This window comes from Varanus komodoensis, unplaced genomic scaffold (assembly GCF_004798865.1).
Source record: "Varanus komodoensis strain SLA01 unplaced genomic scaffold, ASM479886v1 scaffold72, whole genome shotgun sequence".
Classification (NCBI taxonomy): domain Eukaryota; kingdom Metazoa; phylum Chordata; class Lepidosauria; order Squamata; family Varanidae; genus Varanus; species Varanus komodoensis.
The window spans coordinates 1,031,866-1,058,899 of record NW_025336374.1 but is presented as its reverse complement, the minus strand read 5'-3'; the positions used below and the strand labels follow the sequence as shown (position 1 = coordinate 1,058,899).

At 42.9% G+C, this 27,034-nt stretch overlaps 1 protein-coding gene and 1 long non-coding RNA gene across 2 annotated transcripts in view; one reads left to right on the top strand and one right to left on the bottom strand.

Moving 5' to 3' along the window:
• Positions 1 to 772, bottom strand: part of ATP1A1 (ATPase Na+/K+ transporting subunit alpha 1) — a 35,399-nt gene extending 34,627 nt beyond the window's left edge. Inside the window, exon 1 of the mRNA XM_044452482.1 lies at positions 587 to 772. Within this exon, the coding sequence (XP_044308417.1) occupies positions 587 to 598 (12 nt within the window). The 5' untranslated portion in view covers positions 599 to 772. The remainder of the gene's footprint in view (positions 1 to 586) is intronic.
• A 7,607-nt stretch (positions 773 to 8,379) lies between these two features.
• LOC123034802 lies at positions 8,380 to 20,872 on the top strand. Its single transcript, XR_006416845.1, has 2 exons — positions 8,380 to 11,126; positions 18,213 to 20,872. It is a non-coding gene; the product is annotated as an uncharacterized LOC123034802 (long non-coding RNA).
• Positions 20,873 to 27,034: the final 6,162 nt, after the last annotated feature.

The window sequence follows — 27,034 nt, the reverse complement described above, 5'->3', positions numbered from 1 at the left end:
CCTTTTTTCGAGGGTCGCTCGACTCACACTCACTCACGCACCGGCGGAGTTCATGGTGCAGACGACCAACCGGAGCTTGAACTACCGGGAAGGAATTACCCGCCCAACTACACAATTTATTCCGTCAGCACCAGGAAGCCCCAGCTTCCTCCTTCCCTTTTCTTTTTTACCCCTTCTCTCGTGAAAGAAATGCCCGAGTCCAAATTCCACTCACTCTCTTCTGCCGCCCGGATTTCCCTCCTCCTCCCAGTCCCAGGCGGCCAGCTCCCTCTCTCTTCTGAAACAGTAAGCAAATATCCGGGAGGTGAGGATATTTGCGCCGGCGGCCCCCACCCCACCCCACCCCCGCCGCAGCCAGAGCCCAAATTCCGGCTCAATTCGCCGTCGCGAAACCTCGCTTCGGCTACCAAAAGCAGGGACGGCCGCTGCTTCGCTTGCCCGCGCCGGGCGGGATCTAACAGCACCACGGCGCACAGATAGAGCGGTCTGCCCGGGAAGGCGCCAGAGAGGCGCGCCATTCTCCCTCCCTCGCAGGCACTTGGCGAGCCTCGCTGGATCCGCCGGGCGTCCCCTTTAAAAGTCTCACCCCTTTGCCCATGGTGCCGACGGCCCTTCTTTCTGGCGTTGCTCTCTCTGGAAGGCGCAGCGAGGCAAGCAGAGACTGCCACGTGTGCGCTGCGCGCAAGCAAAAAGGCCGGCTGGGCAACGCTCGGCGACCACCGCTTGTCGGTCGACCGCCGCTGTGCGCACGGGCTGAGCGCCGTCCAAGTGGCCGTCGGCCTGCCCCTTCGCGCCGAATAAAACTCGCTCGCCCCCGACAGAGCTGGCACCGCCCAGGACGCGCGGGGCGGGGCAACGGCGCCTCGGCCTGCCTGAAGCCAGTCGCGCGGAGCGAGAGGGCGTGCTCGGGCGGCTCTGCTCCGGCTCCCCTGGGTGCACTTTCTGCGGCGCGGCGGGCGGAGTCGCCATCCTGCAGACTTCTCCGAAGCACAAAGCTCTTGCCTGTGGACGAAATGCGTGCGTCCGCCATACCCCATAGCCAGTCAGGTGATTCGAGGTGTGTGAGAGATACCTTAAATTCCATTTAACTTTAGCTTTGTGTTCTGGTAAATCATAGATGCACGGAATACAGTTTACCAAACTTCACGTGAGTAATTTAGAATACTGTAATCCAAAAAAGCTTGCCACTGCCAGCTGGAATACACGGCAACTTCACCTGTATATCAAAGATTCCAATATTTAAGATTTCATGGAGCTTACATTTCTACAGAGTAAGAGGGATTGCATCCTTAATTTGTGGGATGGGGCACGGAGACAAGCACACCTCGCTAGAGTTACTTTTGCATGAATCAACAGGTGTGCTTACATCTGATAGAAAAAGTCTGCTCGTGTTAACATAAAGGGGGAGCTATTCCCTTTTTCCTAAATGTGTATTACAGCGGGATAAGCAACTTTGTGTCTTCCTGATGATGTTGGTCTACGACATCCACCCCAACAAACAAAGCTAAAGGTAAGAGAAGATGGGAATTGCAGTCCAACAACGAATGGAGAGGCACAGTCTCCACCTCTGTCCTTAGCATGTTGGGTCATCTATGTCTTACTAAATCAACGTTAGATGAAGCAGCTTGGTTTTTCTATTCTATTGTTGCAACCTTTGATGCATCATAAGATCAAGATGATTTGCCTTATCTGTATCTTAATTCAGTGAAGTTATAGCAGTTTCACTGCTTTTATATTGAAGGACTAATGTTCTTTTTATTCAACCACTTTTATGCCCATGAAAAGAGAGCCTCATTTCCTGTATATGAAATTCATTATTATTATTATTATTATTATTATTATTATTATTATTATTATTAGTCTTCAAGGGTATTTGCTGCTGTAGAAGAAAACTGTGCATTCCAAATGATGGAAGAGGAAAGTTATACAACAGGTATCAAGTGGGCTTTTTGAGAGCAGCAAAGAGAAGTGGAAATGGGGCATATGGCAGATTAAATATTTCAGAATGGTGCCTGTTCCCCTGCACCCATCAATCGACAGTGGAAACCAGCAGGGAGGAAGGCAGGACAGCATGCACTGTGCTGAGACACATCTGTGAGAAGGGCAGGAGGAAAGACATCTGGTGACAGATGTTGGAGTTGCCCTAATAAAAAATAAAAATTCTATATTTTGGAATATAGGAAGCTTTGCCTGTTTCCTTCCTCCCCCTGCCGGGTTTTTCCATTCAGGTTCCTTATATGGGGAATGGGGAAAGGAGCCCCATATCTGATATGCAGAGCATGTCCTGCAGGGGGATGATACTATGCAACTAGTTGGAATATTCACAATTTCCTTCCTCATACTGTAAAATGCAGACATTGAAACCTGTTAAATTCTGTAACTCATTGTTTTATATTACCTTTCATGTAAGCTCCCAGTGCTCCATGATGTTTTTCCAATGTTTCTCAATGTTTCTGTGTTTTCCTTTTGTGCTTCTGTTGTTCTTGCATATCACTCATTCAAGGACTCATTTCCCTCCCTCTTATATGAATGTAAATGCAAGTCCATAAAACACTCTGAACATGCTCTGGTCTTCATAAGCATTCTTAGAGTGCTACCCTTCAGTGCTGTTGTAATTTAGGGATTTCTGTTGCTGGAAATAAAACTATAAAACTATCGAGTGCTTGATTGTATGCTTCCACTGAACCAGAGTATTCATTCCAAAAAGCTGTTTGCTGATAGCCCTGCTCCCTCAGTCCTGAGAGCTGTGCGTTGTGCAGGGAATTGCACCCCCCCCCCATCACATGAATACACTGATGTATCCCAGGATCAGAAGCCCTTCATTTTAGGCGCTCAGATTCTTTAATGAATCCAGCAACATATTCTGGGCAAATTAATTCCTTGATTTAACTTCTGGCTTCTGTCCCATGTAAGAAAGCAGCATCTTTTACTGTGGCTTTTACCATACTGTGCCCTGTACAATATAAAATAAGTAATACTAATAAAAGTATAGCTTCCATAATTCCCAGCCAACATGGCTATCGTTTTTCTTCCCAGTGGCCATGTTGGCAGGGAATTATGGGAGCTGTGGTCCAACTTATCTGGAGGACACCAGGTTGAGAAAGGCTGTTCATACACAGTATGTGCCTGCCAGTCTCCCTTGCCGTTTCATTCCTGATCCTCCAGAGAAGAGGGAGTACACAAACTGGGAGATTGGAAGCTTTCTAAGAAGGGGGGGGGGGGGGGGTGCAGAGAAAATCCAGATGCAAGGGAAAGGATGAAGCTAATGTTGTTATGCTGTTAGAGAATGGTCCTTGGGGAAAATGGACCCAGGAAAGGAACAATAATAAGCTATATATAATAATAATTTGATAAGCTATATATTTTGTCTAAGCTTTTATTTATTTATTTCTATACCATCTAATAGCCAAACTGCAATACTTTACAAAACATTAAGACATCTTTCAAAAAAAGGATACCAGACAAGAGTTAAAGCCAAGTTTAAAACAAATTTAAAAATTACAATAAAGTAAATCTTAAGACCTGCCTTAGGTAAGAAAGCAAACTAATTAAATGCCCTGTGGGAGAGGAAAGTCTCAACCTAACATGGAAAAGATAGCAAGGTTGATTGGGGAGCGTGTTCCACAACTGGGGGGCCTTCACTGAAAAAGCCCTTCTCTTTGTTGGCACCAACCAAGCCTTCCTCACAGGTGGCAATCAGAGGCAGACCCCTCATCTTGATCATGGATAGTGCCTAGGTGGGTGGTGATTGGGAGAGGTATTTTGACCGGTATTGCAGTTCCAAGCCGTGCAGGACTTTTTAGGTTGAAACTAGTACTTTGAATTGGACCCAGCAGCATATTGGCAGCCAAAGCAAGTGGGCCAGAATGGGTTTTCTTACTGTCCAATTCTCGATATTAATCTGGCTGCCACATTTTGCACAAGCTGCAGCTTCCAAACAGTCTTCAAGGGCAGACCCACATAGAATACATTGTAGCAGTCTAATTTAGAGATGATCCCTTCAAGGGGAATGGAATCCCAACTAGAACAGGTTGAAGAACCACCTACTAACAGCATCTCAGCCTTGTCTGGATTGAGCTTCAGTAGCTCTCATCCAGTCCATCATTGTGGCCAAGCACTGGTTCAGCACATCCACAGCCTCACCTGCTGAGGATGAAAAGGACAGATAGAGTTGCATGTCACTGCAGCTCTTGGATAACTCCACTGCGTGGTTTCATGTAGATGTTAAATAATATGGGGGACAGGACTCACTCCTGAGGAACCCTACACTGGAGAGACTAAGGGGAAGAGTAATGTTCCCCAAGCACTGCCTTCTGGAATGAGCTATCCAAGTAGGAGCAGAACCACTGCACTGCAGTGCTCTGCACTCCCAGCTCAGACCATAGGACAGTGGGTCCACAAACTGTGGCCCGTGGGCCAGATGTGGCCTGCCATGCTCCTTTATCTGGCCCATCTCAGAGGTTTTGGACTCGCTCAGAGAAAACAATCTCCGAGTGAGTCCAAAAGCTCTGAGCAGGTGCAAGTGTTCTTCAAAACTGAGTAGAGAGCTGGTGCGTGCACCAAATTGTAACAGCGCAATTGCGTGTGCGCCAGCTCCCCCCCCCCCTCCATTACACACATATACAGAGCGGGAATATGGAGCAGGAAACAGAAGAGAGAAGGGTGGAATGGAGAGATGAAGATGAAGAAAGTAAAACAAGATTGAAGGTAAGAATAATACAACTTTTTAAATCTATGTTTAGTTATGTGAGCCACATCCCCAGGCTGTGGGCTTTCTCCAAGTAAGCCGTGGTCAGCTTGCCGAGCCCGGGGCAGACAGGCTGAGGTGGAGCAGGGCAGGGGCTCCTGCGGCTCTGCCATGGCTTTCTCTGAGTAAGCCACAGCCGACTTGCCGAGCCTGGGGCAGATGGGCTGAGCTGGGGCGGGGGCGGGGCTCCCGTGCCTTCACCGCGGCCTTCTCTGAGAAAATGAGCAAACATTTTTAAATTTTTAATTACTTTTAAAATGTTAATTACTTTTAAAATTTATTTCAATTTGAATTAATTTTAAAAGTTATTTCAATTTAAGTATTTTTTAAATGTGCAGTGTGCATAGGTATTTGTTCATTTTTTTTCCAAACTATAGTCCGGCCCCACAACAGCCTGAGGGACAGTGAACAGGCCCGCTGTTGAAAAAGTTTAGTACCCCTGCCATAGGAGGATACAATGGTTTGCACTGAAGCAGGTTTGCACTCTGAGCCGTTGTTTCCTTCCCAGCCTAGGTCATCATATAGGGTGACCAAAGCTGCTTTTTGAGCCAAACGCAGACCTGAACCCTGACTGAAATGGATGCAGATGGATTAGAGTCTAAGTCCTGGCAGATGCAAGAGATCTTATCCTGGAAGTTCCTATCAGACATATTGTAGCAGGTGACTACAAGATGATTCCAGTATGTCCTTGGATCCAGAATGTAGTAGGCAGTACTGAACAACAGGGTGGAAAAGAGAAGACTGAATGGAGGCAGTCAGATAGTGTTTCTTTGTTGGTATCACTGCTTCCAAATATATTCAGCTACAGGCACATACACCCCTTCATGGATCACTGTCTTGTCATGGTGAACAGACTTGTGTAGCTCAATGAAGCTATGAGCTATGCCATGCAGGGGCATCCAAGACAGACAGGTCATAGTAAAGAGCTCTGACAAAAGGTGATCCACTGGAGAAGGAAATGGCAACTCACTCCAGTATCCTTGCCATGAAAACCCATTGGATACTATCCACAGGCAAAGAGATACGACACCGGAAGATGAGCCCCTCAGGTCAGAAGGTGTCCAATGTGTTACTGGGGAAGAGCAGAGGGCTTGTACAAATAGCTCTAGAAAGAGTGAAGCGACAGTGCCAAAGCTGAAAGGACACTGAGTTGCAGATGTATCTGGTGGTGAAAGGAAAGTCCGATGCTACAAGGAACAATACTGCATTGTTGTTGTTGTTAGTCGTGAAGTTGTGTCCGACCCATCGCGACCCCATGGACAACATTCTTTCAGGCCTTCCTGTCCTCCACCATCCTCCAGAGCTCACGTGACTGCTTTAGTGACTCCATCTAGCCACCTCATTCTCTGCCATCCCCTTCTTCTCTTGCCGTCATTTTTCCCCAGTATTTGGCTCTTCTCCAGTGATTCCTTCCTTCTCATTAGGTGGCCAAAGTATTTGAGTTTCATCTTCAGTATCTGTCTGGCCTTCTAAAGAGCAGTCAGGGTTGATCTCCTCTAGGACTGACCGGTTTGATCTTGCAATCCAAGGGACTCGCAGGAGTCCCCTCCAGCACCACAATTCAAAGGCCTCAATTCTTTGGTGCTCAGCCTTCCTTATGGTCCAACTTTCACAGCCATACATTGCAACTGGGAAAACCATAGGCTTGACTATACACACTTTTGTTGGCAGGGTGATGTCTCTGCTTTTTAGTATGCTGTCTAGATTTGCCATAGCTTTCCTCCCCAGAAGGAAGCATCTCTTAATTTCTTAGCTGCAGTCACTGTCTGCGGTGATCTTGGAGCCCAGGAAAATAAAATCTGTCACTACCTCCATTTCTTCCCCATCTATTTGCCAGGAAGTGAAAGGACCGGATGCCATGATCTTAGTTTTCTTAATGTTGAGTTTCAAGCCAACTTTTGCGCTCTCCTCCTTCACCCGCATCAAGAGGCTCTTTAGTTCCTCTTCACTTTCTGCCATTAGAGTGGTATCATCTGCATATCTGAGGTTGTTGATATTTCTCCCAGCAATCTTAATTCCAACTGGTGATTCATCTAGCCCTGCCTTTCTCATGATGTGCTCTGCATATAAGTTAAATATGGCGACGGTATACAGCCTTGCCGAACTCCTTTCTCAATTTTGAATCAATCAGTGGTTCCATGCCCAGTTCTCACTGTTGCTTCTTGACCCGCATATAGGTTTCTCAAGAGACAAATAAGATGGTCTGGTACTCCCATCTCTTTAAGAACTTGCCACAATTGGTTGTGATCCACACAATCAAGGGCTTTAGCATAGTCAATGAAGCAGAAGTAGATATTTTTCTGGAACTCCCTAGCTTTCTCCTTGATCCAGCTTCTGTTGGCAATTTGCTCTCTAGTTCCTCTCCCTCTTTGAAATCCTGCCTGTACTTCTGGTAGTTCTCGGTCCACATACTGCTGGAACCTAGCTTTTTAGAGCATATTGTAGGATTTTGAGCATAACTTTGCTTGCATGTGAAATGAGTGCAATGGTGTGGTAGTTTGAACATTCTTTGGCATTGCCCTTCTTTGGGATCGGAATGTAAACTGTCCTTTTCCAATCCTGTGGCCACTGTTGAGTTTTCCAAATTTGCTGGCATATTGAGTGTAGCACTTTTACTGCATCATCTTTTAGGATTTTGAATAGCTTAGCTGGAATACTGTCTCCTCCACTAGCTTTGATGTTGCTCAGACTTCCTAAGACCCATTTGACTTCACATTCCAGGATGTCTGGTCCGAGGTCAGTGACCACCCCATCGTGGTTATCAGGGACGTTAAGTGCTTTCTTGTATAGTTCTTCTGTGTAATCTTGCCACCTCTTCTTAATCTCTTCTGCCTCTGTTAGGTCCCCGCCATTTTGGTCCTTTATTGTGCCCATCTTTGCATGAAACGTTTCCTTCATATCTCCAATTTTCTTGAAGAGATCTCTGGTCCTCCCTATTCTATTGTTTTCTTCTATTTCTTTGCGCTGTTCATTTAAGAAGGCATTCTTATCTCTTCTAGCTATTCTCTGGAATTCTGCATTCAATTGGGTGTATCTTTCTCTTTCTCCCTTGCCTTTTGCGTCCCTTCTTTCCTCAGCTACTTGTAAAGCTTCCTCAGACAGCCATTTTGCTTTCTTGCATTTCTTTTTCTTTGGGATGGTTTTAGTTGCTACCTCTTGTACAGTGTTGCGAACCTCCATCTATAGTTCTTCAGGCACTCTGTCTATCAGATCTAATTCCTTAAATCCACTCTGTATTCATCAGGGATATGATTTAGGTCATACCTGATTGGCCTAGTGCTTTTTCCTACTTTCTTCAATTTAAGCCTGAATTTTGCAACAAGAAACTCATGATCTGAGCCACAGTCATCTGCTGGTTTTGTTTTTACTGACTGTATAGAGCTTCTCCATCTTTGGCTGCAGAGCACATAGTCAATCTGAATTCTCTGTTGACCATCTGGTGGTGCCCATGTGTAGAGTCATCTTTTGGGTTATTAGAAAAGAGTGTTTGCTATGACCAGTGTGTTCTCTTGACAAAATTCAAGAAGACCCTGATGCTGGGAATGATTGATGGCAAAAGGAGAAGGGGGCGGCAGAGGTTGAGGTGGCTAGATGGAGTCACTGGGGTAGTGGGTGTGGGCTTGGGTGGACTCTGCTAGATGGTGGAGCACAGGAGAGCCTGAAGAAATGTTGTCCATGGGGTCATGAAGGGTTGGACATGACTTGGTGACTAAACAAAACAAGGCACATACTAGGGCTCGTTTTATCTGCTAGGAGTTTTCTTCCATCTGCACTCAAGCCTTCTTGTAATTTATTTCATCACAATTTGCTCCAGGGTATACTGGGGAGCCTTTCAAGCTCTGCTGCAGAGAGGATGCTCTGTCAATTGATCATGTCAATTGCCTGGGTCATCTCTGGAATACAGAGATCAACCAGGGATTTGACAGGACTGCTAGCCATATCAGCCAGAAAGTCCCCCCGTGGTCTGTTATAGAAGGAAGTTAGAATGTGAACCTAATAAAGTGAATAAATGTTAAATCAAAAGCAAAAAGTAACTAATCAAGCATTATCAAAACTTTTCTGTTTATAAATGCTAAGGATTTAATAACAAACCTGTTATGCAAACTAATTCTTTGCATGCTTACTCATAAATGTCCTTCTCCATCCTCTTTGCTGATTCACTGCTAAATTATGGGCCTCAGTACCCACCAACTCACAATCTTGCATCCCTTTTTACATCCATTTGCCACTTTCTGGACCCTTCCTCCCATTTTCAGCAACCCACATCAAAACCCACATTTTTTATGGGATGTGAATCAGGCATTTAATCCCATGAAGGAAAGTATGATACAATGCGTGGTCAGAAATGATGAGACCACATTCCCTCACTGAATTAAGATTCCTGGACTGCGCTTGCACCTCTACACACTACAATGGCTCTATAGTCGAGTGAAGAGGTGCTACTTCCATGAAATTAGAGACTTTCCATCCTGGGATGTGGAGGGGAAATAATATATGATCAAACCCTTGGAAAGCAAGAGCAGGAATGATGTTAAACACATACATGTGATCCAAGACCCCTAAGACCACAAGGAGGAGAGTACATCCTCTGTTTTCATAACTGGAGCCTTCCTTTTAATTTTGGATCAGGCCTGGAATCTGTAGGAAACTGCAGATCGGAGACCAACTCCAGAACTGTGCCCGCCCTATTGTGATTCTAGTCTAGAGTCTTGTTTTGCAGGGAGAAGAGCAGAGAGAATTCTACCATTTCTGAACACACGCCAGCCCAGGTGTACTTGCCTGGGTACAAGTTATGTCATCTGATCCTAGGCAACATGAATTGTTGAAGGGAAAAAAACCCTCAAATAACCCAAGGTTCAATAAGCCATGCCATGTCAGATAACATGATAAGTTGTATCCAGGCAAGTGATTAGGTGAAGGGCTGTTGGGATGCCCTTTAAGCAAGCTATTTATTTAAAGATTATATGTAGCCATTCAGCCTGCTTTTTATTACCTATATAGCTAGCACACATAAAGGAAAGTCTGGAATCCCTTTTGTCCATATATTCTCCTGCCATGTGAAAACAATTGCTAATAAAAACAAACTGAGCTTGAAAGGAACATGGAAAAAATACTTCTCAGTTACAAGTTCTATTTTAAAAGTTAATGGTTTATAATTACATTTACTGCAGTAGTACCAAAGTTCATCAAATCAGGTTTGTAGGCCTTCCCTTTCTAGAGAGAAACGTATTAATTAGCTTGGACTGTGTCATCAACACATGGCTTCATTTGCACGTGTGCCAAGTACAGGGTAAATTAGCACAGCACTCTAAATGCAGTCCAACTTCCAGCATAGGCAGTGCAAGCATTTTATACTTCAGAGGCCTTCTAGGTGCCCCCAGAATATGAAGTGAGGTAGGTGGCTACTGCGAAGAGGGCCGTTTCCCTTGTGGATGGACCTCCCCAGTGAGACTCACCTGGTGCATCTGCCAGATGAAGGACTTACTTTATTTTACCACGCATTTTAGTCTTGCAGTTTCTGTGGTTTTACCATCTGTTCTTAAAATTGCTGCTCTTTTAACTTTGTTTTTATGCTGTAGTTTAAAACCTGTTCACATTTTTAGTTGTGTTTAATTGTGCTGTATTTTATGATTTTGATTGCTGTGAACTTCTCAGACTGTCTAGAAATGTAATACATAAATACAATATATGCCAATGTGCTTGAAAATACCAAAGCACAAAAGAATGGGGAGGACGGAATTGACTTTCTATGCCACACCCATTTTGCCCATGCAATATATGGAAATAAATATTTTCCTTAAGTTTGTGGGTAGAAACGATCATGTTAATCATTATTTGTCAATTATTTGAGATGCTGTTATTTTTTCATATAACAATAAAGTACTATATATGTTTTTTAATTCAATGGTTAGAATTTCCATAGCTTTGGATTGCCAAAAGTCAAGCTTTCTAGCTTCATGGGAAGAGCTGGGGATGTTTAAAATGATTAGAATTATTACCTTTATTTTGTTCCCCAAGTGAGACAATTAAACTTGGTAAACACTTCAGCCATCATCCCATTGTATTCCCATGCCAGTGCTCAAGCTATCTGTGTTACTTAGACAGTACTGAAAAATTTCTTCAATTATTTTGATGAAGCCTGCTTGAACAGAAAAGTTTCTATACTAATTCAGATTTCAATGGCTTCTTTCCAATCACAGATTCCTCATGAAAAATCACCAAAGGAATCAAACTAAACAGATGCCTGAGATCTACAAGAAAGTTGCCTGTCGATCCCTGTGGTCCAGAAGTGTACACACCTTTGTTTACAGGTCTTCAGTTCAGTGGAAAAGAACCAAGTAGTGACACCATGAATTTCCCTTACTAAAGATTCAGAGAGGTAGCCCTCTGTTTGCCTGTGGTGGCAAAAACAGAATCTTACAGACCCTTACAGACTCCTGTAGAATCTTAAAAATTTCATTTCTTTTAAGCCTATCCTCTAAAAAAGGTTCTTCGGCATGTGTTCACTTCTCGACAATTTCTGCTCTAGGATATAAAATTAAATCATTAATCATAATATAGGTCCATATTATAGATTCAACAATATATTAATCATAAAACCTTCTTGGGGACTTTGTTACTAAGCCATATGGAATACATACTTTAAAGCTAGTAAGTTTACTGTGTCATGAAGAAATGCAAGAATTATAGTAGCCTTTAACATTCCTGTGCAAAGCTCAAATTATGCTAGATAAGAACAGTGCCTATTTGCAGCTGATAGCAAGGCTAGGAGATTGTTATGTGAACGTAATAACTGTAAGGAGAGGGACCTCTGGCTATTGTTAAAACTGGCTAAGCAGCTTGTTGTATTTCAAGTTCTCAAGGTTACAAAGGACTAACAATCTATTCCAAGAGTCAGGGCATGAGGAGGAACAGTGAACTGAATGCCAAAGTTTTTTTATCTTCTGGTCTCTCGCTCTCTTTAAAGCCATGTAACTGAGGGGCTCCTAAAGCATTGCTTAGAAGTTGGGGCTTGTTCCCACTTGCCACTTGAACAAAATCTTCCACCTACATTTGTCAAGGTTTCACTCTGACAATGATTCATTTTCTTGACATGCCCTTTTACTTTGTGTAAGACAGAATTAGGTTATGCTAATAGGAGGACAGTTTAGGGTACAACCTTATGCATGTTGAGACAAAATAAAGCCCTACAGTTCCTTGTATTCTCCAGTCAGCCATTCTGGAAGTTTTAAGGCTTTTCTTCTGTCTAAACATGCATAGGATTGGACTTTAAATGAGTTAGATGTTCTCTTATAGACTACAGCAATTACATTTGCAGGTGATTAAAGAAAATGTCATTTGGATAATTACCATTTGGTCCCAGAATCATGGAGCTGAATGAATCTCACAGGTCATCTACTAACCCGTGTCCTTGCAGGAGTGCAGTGTCACAGCCTCCCAGATCCACGGCCATTCAGTCTAGGCTTGAAAACCTGTGGCAAAGGAGAATGCAATAGGTTCAGGGGCACTCTCTCCTCCACTGCCAGGAAGTTCCTCCTAATATTCACTTTATCCCCATTCTTGTTATTTGAAGCTATTGGTTTGTGCCCTGTCCTTTGGGGCAATGGAAAACACATTTGAAGCCTCCTTTTATTTATTTATGTCTCCTTTTAGGGTAAACTTTTATAAGGTATAAACTTTAAAACAGGCTAAAACAATAATGAATGAAATCAAAATTAACAGTTAAAATAGATGGCATCTTGTACACCAGCTCGGTGGCAGGCCAATGTATAATTCATCTGGGCCAGGTGTGCAGAATCCCGGACCCATCTGGGTCGTCCTGAGGCCACACTCCTTTTTCTGGTCTCTTGTGGTTTCCCTGCTTTCGTGCTGGTTTTCCTCTTGTTCTAAAAAGAGTCTTCTAAGGCTAAGTTACTGGCAATAAGAGCTTTATGATGAAATACATGGTGCTTTTTTTTTTTTTTTTTTTTTTTTTTTTTTCTTTCCCTTTTTTTTTTTTTTTTTTGGTGTATTTTTGACCTCACCCCCTTTGCCTTTGGCCACAGTAATGGCTGCAATGTGGCCCCCAAGGATCCTCTCCAAAATGGAATCTGGCCCTCAGGTTTAAGATTCCTGACCTAGCTAATTCTCTCATTTACATTTGAAGATAGCTCTCATATTCCATCTTAATTATCTCTTCTCCCATCCCTTTAACTTTTCTTATAGCATTTGGACTCTAGGCCCCTCAGCATCATTGTTTCTATTCTCTGGACACATTCCACTTTGTCAGTGTGCTTAAACAGCAGTGCCAAGGCTGAACATAGCACTCCAGGTCCAATCTGACCAAAGCCAAATGCAAGCACGTCTTGTGTTCAGCACTGCTGAAGCAGCCCAGAACTGATCTTTTTTAGCCAACACACCACACTGCTGACACATGTTTAGCCTGGGGTCTGCTAAAACACCTAATTTTTTTTTACATGTTAAGCCAGGTGTCACCCATCCTGCATTTCAACATCTGATTTCTTCTTTCTAAACTTTTACAAATGCAGAACTCTGCAATATAGTTTGATACTCTATCCCACGGGTCCTCAAACTATGTCCTACAGGCTGAATCTGGCCCACCGATGCTCCTTTATCTGGCATGCCTCAGAGGTTTTGGACTCGCTCAGAGAAAATGATCTCTGAACAAGTCCCAAAGCTCTGAGCCGGCGCAGGCGTACTCAGTGGGGAGATGGCCACCGTCGGGCTCGTGCAGGGAAGACGGGTGTGATTGCGGTCGTGCTTGGGTGGGGGAAGATGGCTGCAATCGTGTTCGGAGGGGGGAGATGGCCATGATTGCACCTGCCTTCCCTGCACGAGCGCACCTGCGATTGTGCCTGTCTTCCCTGCATAATCGTGCTGGTGGTGGGGTGGGGGTGGGGGGTGGGGGGGTGAGATGGTCACGATCACGTCCACCTTCCCTGCATGAGTGCGACTGCGATCGCCCCTGTCTTCCCTGCACGAGTGCAATCTTGTCTGTTTCCCACCCCCACAGCACTATCCCGGACATTGTAGCTAAGTCCCTTGAATATGGACATGCTGTTCCCCACCTCATCTTGGGCTTCTGCTGCAGCCCAAGCAAATGGAGCAAACATTTTTTAATTTTAATTTTTTTAATTTTTAAAAATTATTTTAATTAATTTTATTTTTTTAAATTAAGTAATTTTTAAACTCATTTTAATTTTAATTAATTTTAATGTGCAGTGTGCATAGGAATTTGTTCATATTTTTGAGTCCGAGGGGACAGTGAACTGGTCCCCTGTTTGAAAAGTTTGAGGACCCCTGCTCTATCCTGTAAAGATAAACTATTTCTGCCTACTAAGTTATTAACTACCCCTCCTAGTTTGGTGTCATCTGCAGCTTTGTACCTTCTATTCCCTCTTCTATATCATTTGTAAATCTGCTGAGCAACAACAGTTGACCTGACAGAAATCTGCCATATCCCATGTGCCACTTTGCTCCAAGTTGACAGGGAGACACTGATGAGCAGTCCTTGGGAATGGCCTTTCAACCAGCTACAGAATCATTTAGCAGCGACACGTTCTAGCACACGTTCTACTAGCTATCCGAGAGGGATGGTACAACTTTTGGAGTGCTGCACCGAGCAGGAGGTTGGACCTGATGGCCCTCTGGCCTCTTCCAACTCTAGCATTCTACGATTCTGTGTTGCCTCTGCTGTTCACAGTAAGCGAATACATTTACTAGGACCGATTAAAATGTCAGCAAATAAGGTAAGCTTATGAGTTCTTCAGAACTTGTCATCAGGTAGAATGTTAAGCAAAACACATAAATGGGAAGAGAGAGAAAGTCTGGGTGGAGTAGTTGCTTTCCAGATCTGAGGTTTACAACAGCCTTGAGATGCTGGAGGAGACTGGCAACCATGGCTTAGTCTAAGCAGGATCAAGAGAAACTGCAAGATGTATCTAAGTTTTTTTGGGACAGAAAGGCAAAACATGATTCTTTCCCCCCATCCTCCACCCCCTGCCCTGTACTTGCGGTCTATAATAGTCCATATTTATCACCAGAGTAGGAACTAGTCTTAAGACTTTTCATTTGATAATTACAGTGAAACTTTGAGAACTGGAAAGCATTGTGTTTGAGGAGATGTCAAATGGTCTGAAAGTGCCACGTTACTGTGTCTTTTCTTCCATTAAGAGGAAGGAAGGAGGGAAGGAAGGAAGGAGGGAAGGAAGGAAGGAAGGAAGGAAAAGGGAAGAGGAGCCCTGCTGGTTCAGACCTATTCCCCACAGTAGCAAGGAAGCCTGCAAGCAAGACATTAACACTATAGCCCTTTCCCATTATTTCTGTCCAATAAGTGGGATTTGAGGCAGCCAATACAGTGGCTACACTGGTTATTACATTGGGTTGTCATGTTGTGAGGACCCAGACCAATCCCCACAACCCTTAGCTTGATCTAGCTTGTTTCACTAATGATCAGGACCTGCTTCAATTGAGTTTCAGGCCTGGTTTGGGATGGAGACTGCCTTGGTTGCCCTGTATGACGTGAGGAGAGGGTCAAGGGGAATGTGATCCTGTTGATCCTTCTAGACCTCTCCGTGGCTTTTGACAACATTGAGCATGGTATCCTTCTGGACAGGTTGGCTGAGACGGGAGTCAGGGGCACTGCTTTGTAGTAGTTCCATTCCTACCTGGCTGATGGTGTCCAGGAGGTGGTGGTGGGGGATAGTTGTTCTACCTCAAGGTCGATACGCCATGGGGTTCCACAGGGCTCTATACTATTCCCCATGTTGTTCAACATTTACATGTAACTGCTGGGAGAGGTCATCAGTAGGTTTGGACTGAGGTATCAACAGTATTCTGACGACACTCAGCTCTACCTCTCATTTACATCAAATCGAGGTTAGTCAATCTCCATTCTGAACTTCTGTCTGAGTTTGATAATAGACTGGATGAGGGCCAATAAACTGAAACTCAACCATTGCAGGACAGAAGTACTGTTGGTTAATTCTCTGTCTTGATGGCCATTGTCCTGCCTCGGATGGGGTCACACTTCCCCTAAATGACAGAGTATGCAACTTGGGTTTGGTCCTGGACCCAAAACCTTCACTGGAGTCTCAGGTGGACTCAGTTGGCAGCTGCGGCAAATATGACAACTGCAGCTTTGTCTGGATAGACAGAGTCTGGCCACGGTTGCTCGTGTACTGTTAACATCCTAACTGGAGTACTGTAATGCGCGTTATGTAGGGCTGCCTTTGAAGACAGTCCAGAGAGTTCAACTGGACCAAAATAAAACTGTTCCTCTGGTGGCATGTATCAGTTTGCATGCCCACACAACACCTATTTTGTACAAATTACACTGGTTGCCAGTTGACTCCTGGGCCCAATTTAATATGCTTGTTTTAACATACAAAGCCCTAAATCGCTTGGGACCTGGTTGCTTGAAGGACCACCTTTTCTGATATACTCCTTTTGACAACTGGGAATGAGGTCCTTCTGAGAGAGCCATCCCTAAAGAAAGTAAAAAGGATGGCAGAAGTGAAGGGCTGCCCCCACCTTGGGAATGGACTTCCTAAAGAGGTTTGTCTGGTGCCATCACTGCTTTCAGTTTGGCACCAGGAGAAATGTCTTTCGCAAATATTTCGAAATGTGATTTTAACATTTGATTATAAGAACTCACTCTGCTCCAGGAAATTCCCCCCCGCTGCCATACTTTTAATTGCAATATTGGCCTGTATTTTAATGTTAGCCACTTAGAGAGCCCTGCCGGGCTATTCAGTGGCATATAAAAGTGTAAATAAATAAATGATGGGTTGGCACATTGTCCAAACCTGAATGACCATGAGTGAAGGGAATGAATGAGCATGCAAATTGTCAAGAGGGACACGCTGTCCCCCTGCTCCATGCCACTCTTGTTAAGCTTGTCCCGGCCACTGCCGGAACAGCCACCCAACAAGTTGCCAAGTGGCATGTGGAGGAGACTCACACTGGCAGAGTGTACCTACAATGATTGTGAGTCATTTTTTGCTTCTGTTTTTTCTATCTTTACCCCCCCCCACCCCCCAGAGGTCATGAAATTCATATTTATAATGTTTGGCAAACACTTTAAAATGAGCACTTTATATGCACAAGTATTTTTGGTTTAATAATTTAGTTAGATGTTTTTGCACCACTGTACTAGAGCGCAGTTCTGAAAATGCCAAAGTCATGAACCTCGGTTGGGCAAGGTCAGGGAGTCATTGGGCACCTGCTGTCAGAATGCAGCTGGCTACTAACAGTGGACACTGACCCAAAGAGGCCCCAAGTAAGGTTTTTCTCCCTTTCACTTTACTGGAGGCCATAAGCAGAGTCATAGTGAATCAGACCAATGGTCCATCTAGTCCAGCATTCTGTTCAAACAGCGGCAAACTGGATCCTGCTGCAGGATATGTTAACGAACACAAACATACTGTCTCTGGTCCTGGAAGTAGCGCAAAGACCTCGATGCTGGCAGACACTGATCTCATCGCCATAGATTTGCCCAGCCCCTTTGGAGTCTCTTGTGGAGGTGAATTCTATAATGAAACTATGTATTGTGGGAAGAAGCAGTTCCTTTTTTTTCCTGTCCTTAATCTTTCACCAACCAGCTTCATGGGATGACCCCAGGTTCTAGGATTAGGGGAAGAGAAAAATGTCCCCCCTCCACTTTCTCCACACCATGCCTAATTCTGTACACCTCTGTCATGTCTCTCCAACTCAACTGTTTTCCTAAGCAAAACAATCTCAGCTGTTGTAACTTTTTCTCATTGGGAAGTTGTTCCAACTCCTTTTCCAAACTACAGTATCCCTTTTTTAGGTGCAGTGACCAGAAATATACATAATATTCAAAGTGTAGTCACACCACGGATTTGTATAAAGGTAGCATGATGTTGGTAGTTTTCTTTGAAGTGCTTTTCCTAATTATGCCCGACATGGAGTTTGACTTTTTCACGGCACTTGCATACCCAGTCTTCACTTTTGTCAAAATGGCCACCACAAGCCCAAGATCCCTTTCTCAGTCAGTCAGTCAGTCAGTCAGTCAGTCAGTCAGTCAGTCAGTGCTAGCTAAACTCTCATCAGTTTGTCCTTGAAGTTGTGGTTTTCATTATTTTTTTGCCCCAGCTTCATTACTGCTTACAATGAACCACATTTGCCATTATCCCAGCTCAGAAAGATCCCTTTGGAGCTCCTCACAAGCCCTTTTGATTTTATCCACCCTAAATACTGTACCTTGGTGTCATTGCCCTTCGCTACTCACTCCCAATTCCAGATCACTTATGAGTAGATCGAAAAGTGTTTGCCTTATACAGATCCCTGTAGGGCCTCACCCTTTACATTCTTCCCCTGGGAAAAATTACTATTTTTCCTATACTCTATTCCTTCATAGCTTCTGCTTTCTCTTTATTTATTTATTGCTATTCCTATTTATTATTTATTCCTCCATAGCATCTGCTTTCTATTCTTTAAACAGAGCCATAAGAGGACTTCTTCTCTTTCCATATGACTGCCAAGTTTGCTCAAGAGCCTTTGATGGGATACTTTGCCAAAAACCCTTTTGGAAGAACAGTGTTTACTGGATCATGCCTTTCCACCTGCTTACTGGCATTCTCAAAGAACTCCCAAAGGACTTAACTTTGCAAAAGCCATGTTGGTTCCTTTTCAGCAGAGCTTTTCTCTCTATGTACTTATTGACTCAAGCTTTAATACTGCTTTCAGCCAATTTATCCAAAACTGTGCTATAATTTTCACAAAGTAAAATAAGAGATAACTGTGTATTTCTGTTGTGGCAGAGTTCATACATAAAGACAGAAGTTTGACTTAAGAGGATGAAATGCTTGGGATGTCTTTTGTAGAGTCATTCCTTTTACCATAAGATGCTGGTAAAATTGTTTCATCAAGAAACCTACCTGTGGTTATTTTCAAGAGTGGCAGATGCTATGTTCAGTTGAAGAAAAGCAACAGTGAACCCTGTGGCGCCTTCTCAGCTGCATGCTTTGCAAAAGTTATCCTCAGCTGTATACACATGTACATGGGTGCAAAGGAGGGAGGTGAACAATGGAGTCAAAAGATATGGTATGTCTGTTACAGTTCTGTGCAGAGCTTAAATGTATACAGGAATACCATTATTTTAGGTGGATTCAAAGACCGATCATAAAGCAATAAATAAGCATTTTTAAATAAGTAAATACAAAAATATGCATGTTTAGGTAGAAAAGAAGGATCCCAAAATATTGAAAAAAAGAACTGTAACTGGAGGCTTTGTATAATGAAATAAGGGATACACATTTCCTCAGATGTCTAAATCCTGTGCTCATTGATGAGATGAGACAGCCATGCACATACATTGTGTGTGTAACCCAATGTCTACTTTTATGTCATTTGATTCTGAACCTTCCAGTAAACTCGAAAAGCTTTAAAAAACAAAACAAAGGTGGTTCAAAAAGACAATTTTTCTTCTTCCATATTGTTTTGTCCTTTTTGGAGATCCTCTGGGTATGAAATTCTATATTGCACCAAAATCAGGCCTCAGAAGTTCTGAACCTGAAGTCTGACTGATAATTCATACAAATTGGGTTGGCAATGGAAAGGGGGTCGTGTTTTACAAAGGCTAATTTGCTTATGGAGGACATGAGAACACAACATGATTGTGTGTAACTGTATTCCCATCAACCTTACAGCTATAATTATAACTCTCACACCCTCTGCTGGCTTGTCTTAGGTTTCTAATGAGATGGCCTGAAAATCCAAGCCTCTAATTTCATTAAAGAAATTTAACTGTAATCCTGTTTCAAGGGAATAGGAAACCACCAAGGAAAGCACAATGTGGTGAAAGGGGCAAGGACAAACTGTATAAACTCAGAGAAAAACATTACAAGGTTTCAGAATGTATATTTTCTCTATCTTTGTTTAGGCTGTCAAATTTTGAAACAACAGAAGTAGTTGCTCATTTAGAAACATAGAAACAGAGCAAGTCAGAAGGGGCATCCTGGGCCATCTAGTCTGACCCCCGGCTCCAGCTGGCTCCACTCATAAAATCCCCAACATGTGGTTGTCCAATCTTTCCTTGAACACCCTCACTGATGGGGCCTCAACCACATCCCTTGGAAGCCCATTCCATATCCTTCTGCCAATAGAAAATCTTATGGAAGAAAGATAGAAAAATTACAGCTAGCCAAGCACTAAGAGAAAATTGGTACAAGATGTTCTTTCATTGGTATATTATTCCAAAAGATATTGAGAAATAGGACAAGAACTATAATGGAAATAGCTGGAAATGCAAGGAAGTGGATGGAACTTTTTACCATATGAGGTGAATGTACAGTAAGGTCAAAATATTTTGGGAAGAAATACATGCTGAAATACAGAGCGGATTTATTTTCCTATGTGCGCTAAGAACATGCTACTATTGTGCCAGAAACTCTTCCAATAAATATGGAAGAATTATTTAAATAGAGGATAAGAACAGGTAGAATTATAATTGCAACAAAATGAAAAGCAGAAAACTGCCCATCTAGTGAAGATTGGAAAAATAAATTAACGGAATATTCAGTAATGGCAAAATTGATCAACTATATAAATAGAAGACTGGTCCAAGAATTTAATGATACATGGAAATGATACATATAGTATTTAACAACTCAGAGGAAAAATAGAATTTATATCAGGATGACCTAGTTGATACATTTCCTAATCAGCTGTAAGATCAGTTAAAGGATTTTATGTTAAAGGGGAAGCCTATTGGATATCCTTTATTTAGCAATGGAGACTGGTACTATTAAGTGTTATGTATACTATGATCAAATTAATATAATTGCTTTATGAATTTAACTTACTATTATATTTTATTTGGGGGGAAAAGGAAAAATCAATTATTAATTGCTGGTGGGTTTGTGGATATTTTATAAGGTGAAATATTATTTGACACCCATGTTAAAGTGGGTTTTTTTTTCAAATAAACAAGTATTAAGTGAAAATTTTAGTTATAACATTGATAATTTTACACAAAATTACTGCTTTTTTTGTGTAATTTCCTGCACTTAGAGCTATGTATAAATTTTGTGTAAAGTCCCTTGGTATCTTTTTCATGTTACTTTTTTTTCTTTTATCTATAAAAATATAAATGAAATAGCATTTTTTCACTTTGTGCACTTAGCTGCTAAATAAAGAGCCTCACTTGCATCCACTGGACATCTGCATTTACTTTCCCCAGATCGCCTCAACCGGCATCTGGGCTCAGAGACTTTCTTAAGGAAGGACGGACGGACGGACGGACGGAAGATAGAGTGGGGAGCTGCAGGCCTGGAGCTTCACATTGTAGGGAGGGCTTTGCTTTAGGGAGGCAAACCTGGTCTTCTGAGCTGTGCCCCAGATCTTAGAGTTGCCCCAAATACAGAAACCTCAGTTGGTCAGCATACGAATAGCCTTGAAGGCACCAGCATTTTATATTTCCACAGTCTACTCATTGTTTTTTGTCACCCTGCTTTTCTGCACATATATACACACCGTTGGTAGCTTGTTTACAATAATAGTGTAAATATAGGAAAGGAAGGGTGCAAAGAGATCCCTGTGAAACGCTGGTATTTCACACAGTATCTGATCTGAACTGCAACCTTTGACTTCGGTAGAAGTTTAGCAGTTTCGGCAATGGCCAGGTACAGAACACTAATTTCTCAGGAGGCATACTGGTGAGACTCATAGGAAAGGGACCAGCCCAAGAATCTAAGCACAAGACAAAGATGGTGGGCCTGAGCTCCAAAATAAAATGCACCTCTCTTTTGAACCCAAATAAATCTCTTGAACTCAAAAGGCAGCACTCAAAAGGGTTTTCTATTTTATTTTAAACTATTTCAAATCTTAAGTGACATTAAAACCAGGAAAGGCTAGTAGATTTTTCAGCAAAATTTGTAAAGGGCATTGTCTCCAGAGTCAATGTCTGCATCTAATTTGAGGAAAGCTATTTATCAAACTCACTGCTACAAGGAAATAGTTGGGACAAGAACTGAGCTATTTTAAAGGAAGAATTAGATAACAATGAGATCAGCCATGGTCAGCCAGTTATGTTAACACCCCCTGCTCCATTTCTCACCATTTTGTGATTGATGCATCCCAAAATATCATTTGGCCACTTTACAGCTGCATCGCATTGATGGCTCACAGTTTGCCTGTTGACTACAATTACTCCAAAGTCCTTCTCGTTTTCAGTTCTTTTTGAGCCATGTATTCCCCATCCTGTATCAATGCACTCGGTTTCTTCCTAGGAGGCTTGTCCCACACTTGTCCCTTTCGACTCCCATTGTGTTGCTTTCAGCCCGGCATTCAAGTTTATCAAGATCACCCTGGATCTTCTTTTTGTCTTCTATCTACCCAGTTTTGTATCATCTGCAAATTTGGTATCTTTATTACAATTGTATATTGTGTCTAAGATGTTTCAGTGAATATGGAAGTGTTTCTCAAGAGTTTTATATGCATAGAAAGGTAAAATAGATACATATAATAAGACAAACTTTGTTTTAGTCAAGTGATCTGACTTACATACAAATTCGACTGAAGGAGGCTCTCGGGAATGGAACTCATCTGTAACTCTGGGATCACCTTCATAGAGGGAAAGCTTCAGCTCTTTTTAGTGCACTTTGCTGTCCGCAGCAGGAAGTGCAGCAGGGCTTCTCCTGCCTGCTGCCTCTGCTCTGTTCCCACATGTTTCCAGGGAGAGTAACAGTGCCAGGGTGGGGGCCAGTTGTGTCAAGAAAATCATTTTTCTGAGTTGCAGTCTTGATACATTCAAGTACCAGCACAGCTTTCTTTAAATCAATTGTGGTTGAAGTAAAGGACTTCAATGCATCACTGAGGAAAATGCAGCTGGGAATATCAGGGAGGGTTACACCTCTCTCCGCCCCCCCCCCCCCCCGCACCACCACAAACCTCACCATCACCTCCCTTTTTTCTGTTCAAGTTAGCGCTTGAGACTTGACTCAAAAATCTTTTGCAATGACTTGAGACTTGACTTGGACTTGATTGTAAAGAACACATCACTGTCAAAATCATTCTGGCTGATGCCCCGTATCGCACAGTATCAGGAGCCACACTGTTCTGGAGCGTTACCTGATGGTCAGAACAAGGAGCCCTCCTTAATTCACAGGATCAGTCCCAGGCCCTGCTGGAGCTCTCAGCCTCCAGATGAGCACCAGCTGGGATCCTTGGTGTAAGAAGAAACCCTTCCTTCCAGAACTTGCCTTAGCATCATAGGTCTTCCTGTTTGCAGTAGTGCCTGTATCTTGCCTCACTTGTATCCTGCCTCACTGTTTGTATTCTGCATCTTGTCCTGTATCCTGTGCTGCCTCAGCAGTGCAGGTTTCCCTACTAGCCGTGGGTCTATTCCTGAATCTGGTTCCTGTTGTGCTGTGCATCTTGCCTTACTGTGTATCATGCTAAGTCATCCTGTCTCAAGGTACCTGCACCTTTGTTTGTCTGAACCCTGGCCTGCTTTGTGACTAGGGCTTGGGCTTGCTATTAAGCCTTGCTTTTAGATTTTAGACCTTTTCTCTCTCCTTGCACTCTGTTGCCCTTGTACCTCTGTCTTGTCTCCTGCCACCCATGTCCTGGCTCTGGACCCGGACACACAGGGCTTCCCCCTTCTTCCCTTTGCCCAGGACTCATTTGCCCTCTCAACTATACTGATTTGGTTGGGGCAGGGAGAAAATCCATTCCAGCACCAGCATTCCTCCCACTAATGGGCAGGCACAGATTGCCCCTTGCCCGGTCATCCCTATTTTGATGAAGGTACAATAAGCTGACCTTTCCCCTTCACAGCCAGGAGCACTGTTTTACTACTGTTTGAAGAAACTGTTAAATATTTCAAGCAGCTTAAAGTGCTTGTAAATATATACTAATTGTAGCAGGGTCCTTTTGGATCCTACATTGCATTACATTAATATAATGTTATAGTATAAATTGAGTTGCTTAATCGTTATTTTTGCTGCACATTTCAATTGATTTTTTTTTTTTTTTGGCCTAAGCATCGGTGAGGTAATAAATGCTTTGATTCATTACTCTTGCATTTCAAGAATAATGCAGAGGTCCTTGAGCTTGATATTCTTTAAATTATATAGCAGACGTCTTTCATTTTACAGTTCACTCTGGTGTATAACAGTGACTAAACACAGAAAAATAGAAACAAAGCGAGTCAGAAGGGTCCCCCAGGCCATCTAGTCTGACCCCTGGCTCCAGCCGGCTCTGCTCATGACATGCCTACCATGTGCATGTCCAATATGCCATGAGTAAAATGCTGGTGTCTTGTACAGTATCATGTCATTCAAGCTGCCAGAAACACTTCAATTTGCAACTTGGTCAGAAAACTACAGGTACACAATCCTTTTTCTGTAAATGTCCTAACCCTGCATTGCCCAGTGTTACATGCTGAGACACACTAACCAACCCAGACTTAAAATTGGAGGCAGGCTTTGCTCTTATGCATAAGATTGTTTCATTTTTGAGTGGGAAAGAGTAGCAATTGGCAGCTCTCAGAAAAGCCCACCCCATGTTTTTGCAATGTCCCCTGGAAAGCATGGAGTGGTGCCTTAGTGTGTGTGTGTGTGTGTGTGTGTGTGTGTGTGTGTGTGTGTGTGTGTGTTTACTTCTGCTGATTCTGTGCTTTGTGAGGATAGTCAGAGCAATGAATGATGCAGCAGATGGCCTCCCCTCTGTGGTTGCTCTGGCTTTCATTAATTTATAAGAGCACATTAGCTTTTTTTCTTGAGGCACTCCAATGGGTCCTGTGCACACTATCGCCCTAATGTTCTCACAAGTAGAGGAAGTGAGGTGAGGCATCTGTTTTTGCAACCTTGAGGCTGTTCCCTGAATTACTGAGACCCCACCTGCCCCAATCAATCACTTACTCTTATGCCTGACTTTCTTCATAGCCAATTAAATTAACATATTCTGGTTGATTGAGGCTTCTGATTCTTTCCTGGTCTGGCCTGGAAGGGGGCACTCATAATAATAGCAATGATCAGGTTCTAATTTGGAGAAATAATGATTCTTTAAATACACACACAGGCAATTTGCACATGACAACTCAGTATTTTAATGTGAATTAATGCATTTTTTAAATAAGCTGAACCCTGTCACTGAATAGATGATAGAATGAAAGATGCTTGACAATCCACAAAACATATAGAGAACAGATTTAACAAATATATACACTTGCTGCTCTCAAGGAGCTTATAGTCTAAACTAGGCACTGCAGAAAACAAGAGGCTGGTCCCTTTGTTGTTCTTTATTAATCCTCCTCTGTAGGACACAGAAGAATCAGTTCAAGCTGCAACGACCCAGATTCAGGCTAGATATCAGGAAAAGCTTCTTCAGTGTCAGAGCAATACGACAGTGGAACCAGCTGTCTGAAGAGGTGGTGGGTTCTCTCACACTAGAGACATTCAGAAAGAAACAGGACAGCCATCTGAGTGGGATGGTGTAACTTGGTGTCCTGCAACAGCAGGGGGCTGGACTAGATGGCCTTCATGGCCCCTTCTACTATTCTATGATTCTATGATTCTTCTTTCTTCTTCCCATTTATCTGCCTGCCACTTTGCTTTGCTTTCCTACTTTCTCCTTATATCTTTGAATGTATAATCAGTTTCAAACATTTTCATACATTACAAACTGCATGCCCAAGAGGCATTATGTTAACAAGCAGAGGAAAAGGCACACCTCTGAGCTCTGCCACCTGCCGTGGAAAACTCCAGCATCTATTCAAAACATTCTTTCTGTTTAAGTGTGGCAAAACCTATTTTCTGTTTCTGCCAGTAAAAATAGCTACTCTAGGCTGACAGCAGGTGCAACACATCAAGGAGAAATCCTTTTTGTGTGGTATTCATTATCACTAGCAAAATGCCCATCTTTATGATGGGTGGAGTATGCATAGAAGAACAAGTTGTATATGATAAGTGCCCTGGGGTAACTATTACCCTCATGATCTCAGTCATTAAGGATTAATCAAGCTCTTATCTGCAAAGTGCAATATTTATGATGGACCCAGCCCTTAACCCCATTCAGAATGATAGCAGGATAGCCTATCCTAGCCAGGTCATCTTCCTGGCTTGTGGGAGAGAGGAAACGGTGTACTCTGTGATATAGGGACACTAAACTTGTTTAATGTTCAGCATTTGGAAGCTTCAAGCCTTAAAGTTTCTTACTTCTAAGAGTTTCAGTGCACAGAGGTAGGACCGGCACACAACATTGCCCTCCTGCTTTTCATCACACTGGAGTCTTATGTCCTCCTCGAGAGCCCATGCTTCTTCCCCAGGCTGCACCCCTTTCCCCCAGTCATTATGCACTGGTTCCTGGATGCTGGGTTGTCTTTTCTACAATCTTGAAAGCTGAACTGCTTTTTCCAAGGCTTAATTGCTGGCTGTACAAGCTTTAAGCTAAGGCAGGAAGGTAGTTCGGGTGTTTTGAGCTCAGGCCTACCTGCACAACCCTAGAATGCTGCATACTCGCTTTTACACAGAGGGTCAAAGGACACTGAGAGTATCCTGCCTCCAGTAGAACGGTGATAATCATTTAATGACTTAATGACACATAGTCGTTTTAATTCTCTCTCTCCTCCCTTCATATATATGTCTTATTCACCTCATGTATTCAATATGCATTGTGAGCTGCCCTGAGGCTTCGTTGCGATGGGGGCGGCATAAAAATGTTTTAAACAAACAAACAAACAAATAAATAAAATGTACCATCCCATGGGGGAACAATCCACTGGAATGTGAAGTTAAGCCTTTCCTATGAACACTAATTTGAAATTGCAAGGCCGACGGGCATGATCACGGGATCCCTCATCCGTATATGCAGCAGTAGGTGCTTGGAAAAGCAGCTCCATCTTTCTCCACAAAAATGACCATGTTAAATCTGTTTGCAAAACAGAAGGAGAATAAGCAGGACTGTCAGTGAGTGAGAGAGAAAGCAATTGTCTAAGTGGGTGTTCAGTGGGAGGCAGGTGGAGAATGAGATTCCAAAATGTTTGTGTCACAACCAGACCAAGGGGAAAGAGTTTTGATTTTTTTAGGACAGGGTAGAGTTGATTAAAATCAAATGGATTGGAATCATGATATTGACTAGTGATGTTTTTCTACATAATTTACATGCATGCCTGTACAGAGGAACTTCATTAAAGCTGGGTCTCTTTTATAGCCTGCTGCCATTATAGGTTTTCTTCTCTAGGGAAAAAGTAATATGATAAACCTCAGGCTATACATAAAAAGATCCAAAGACTTGTGGATTATTTTGCTCAAAAGGTTTCAC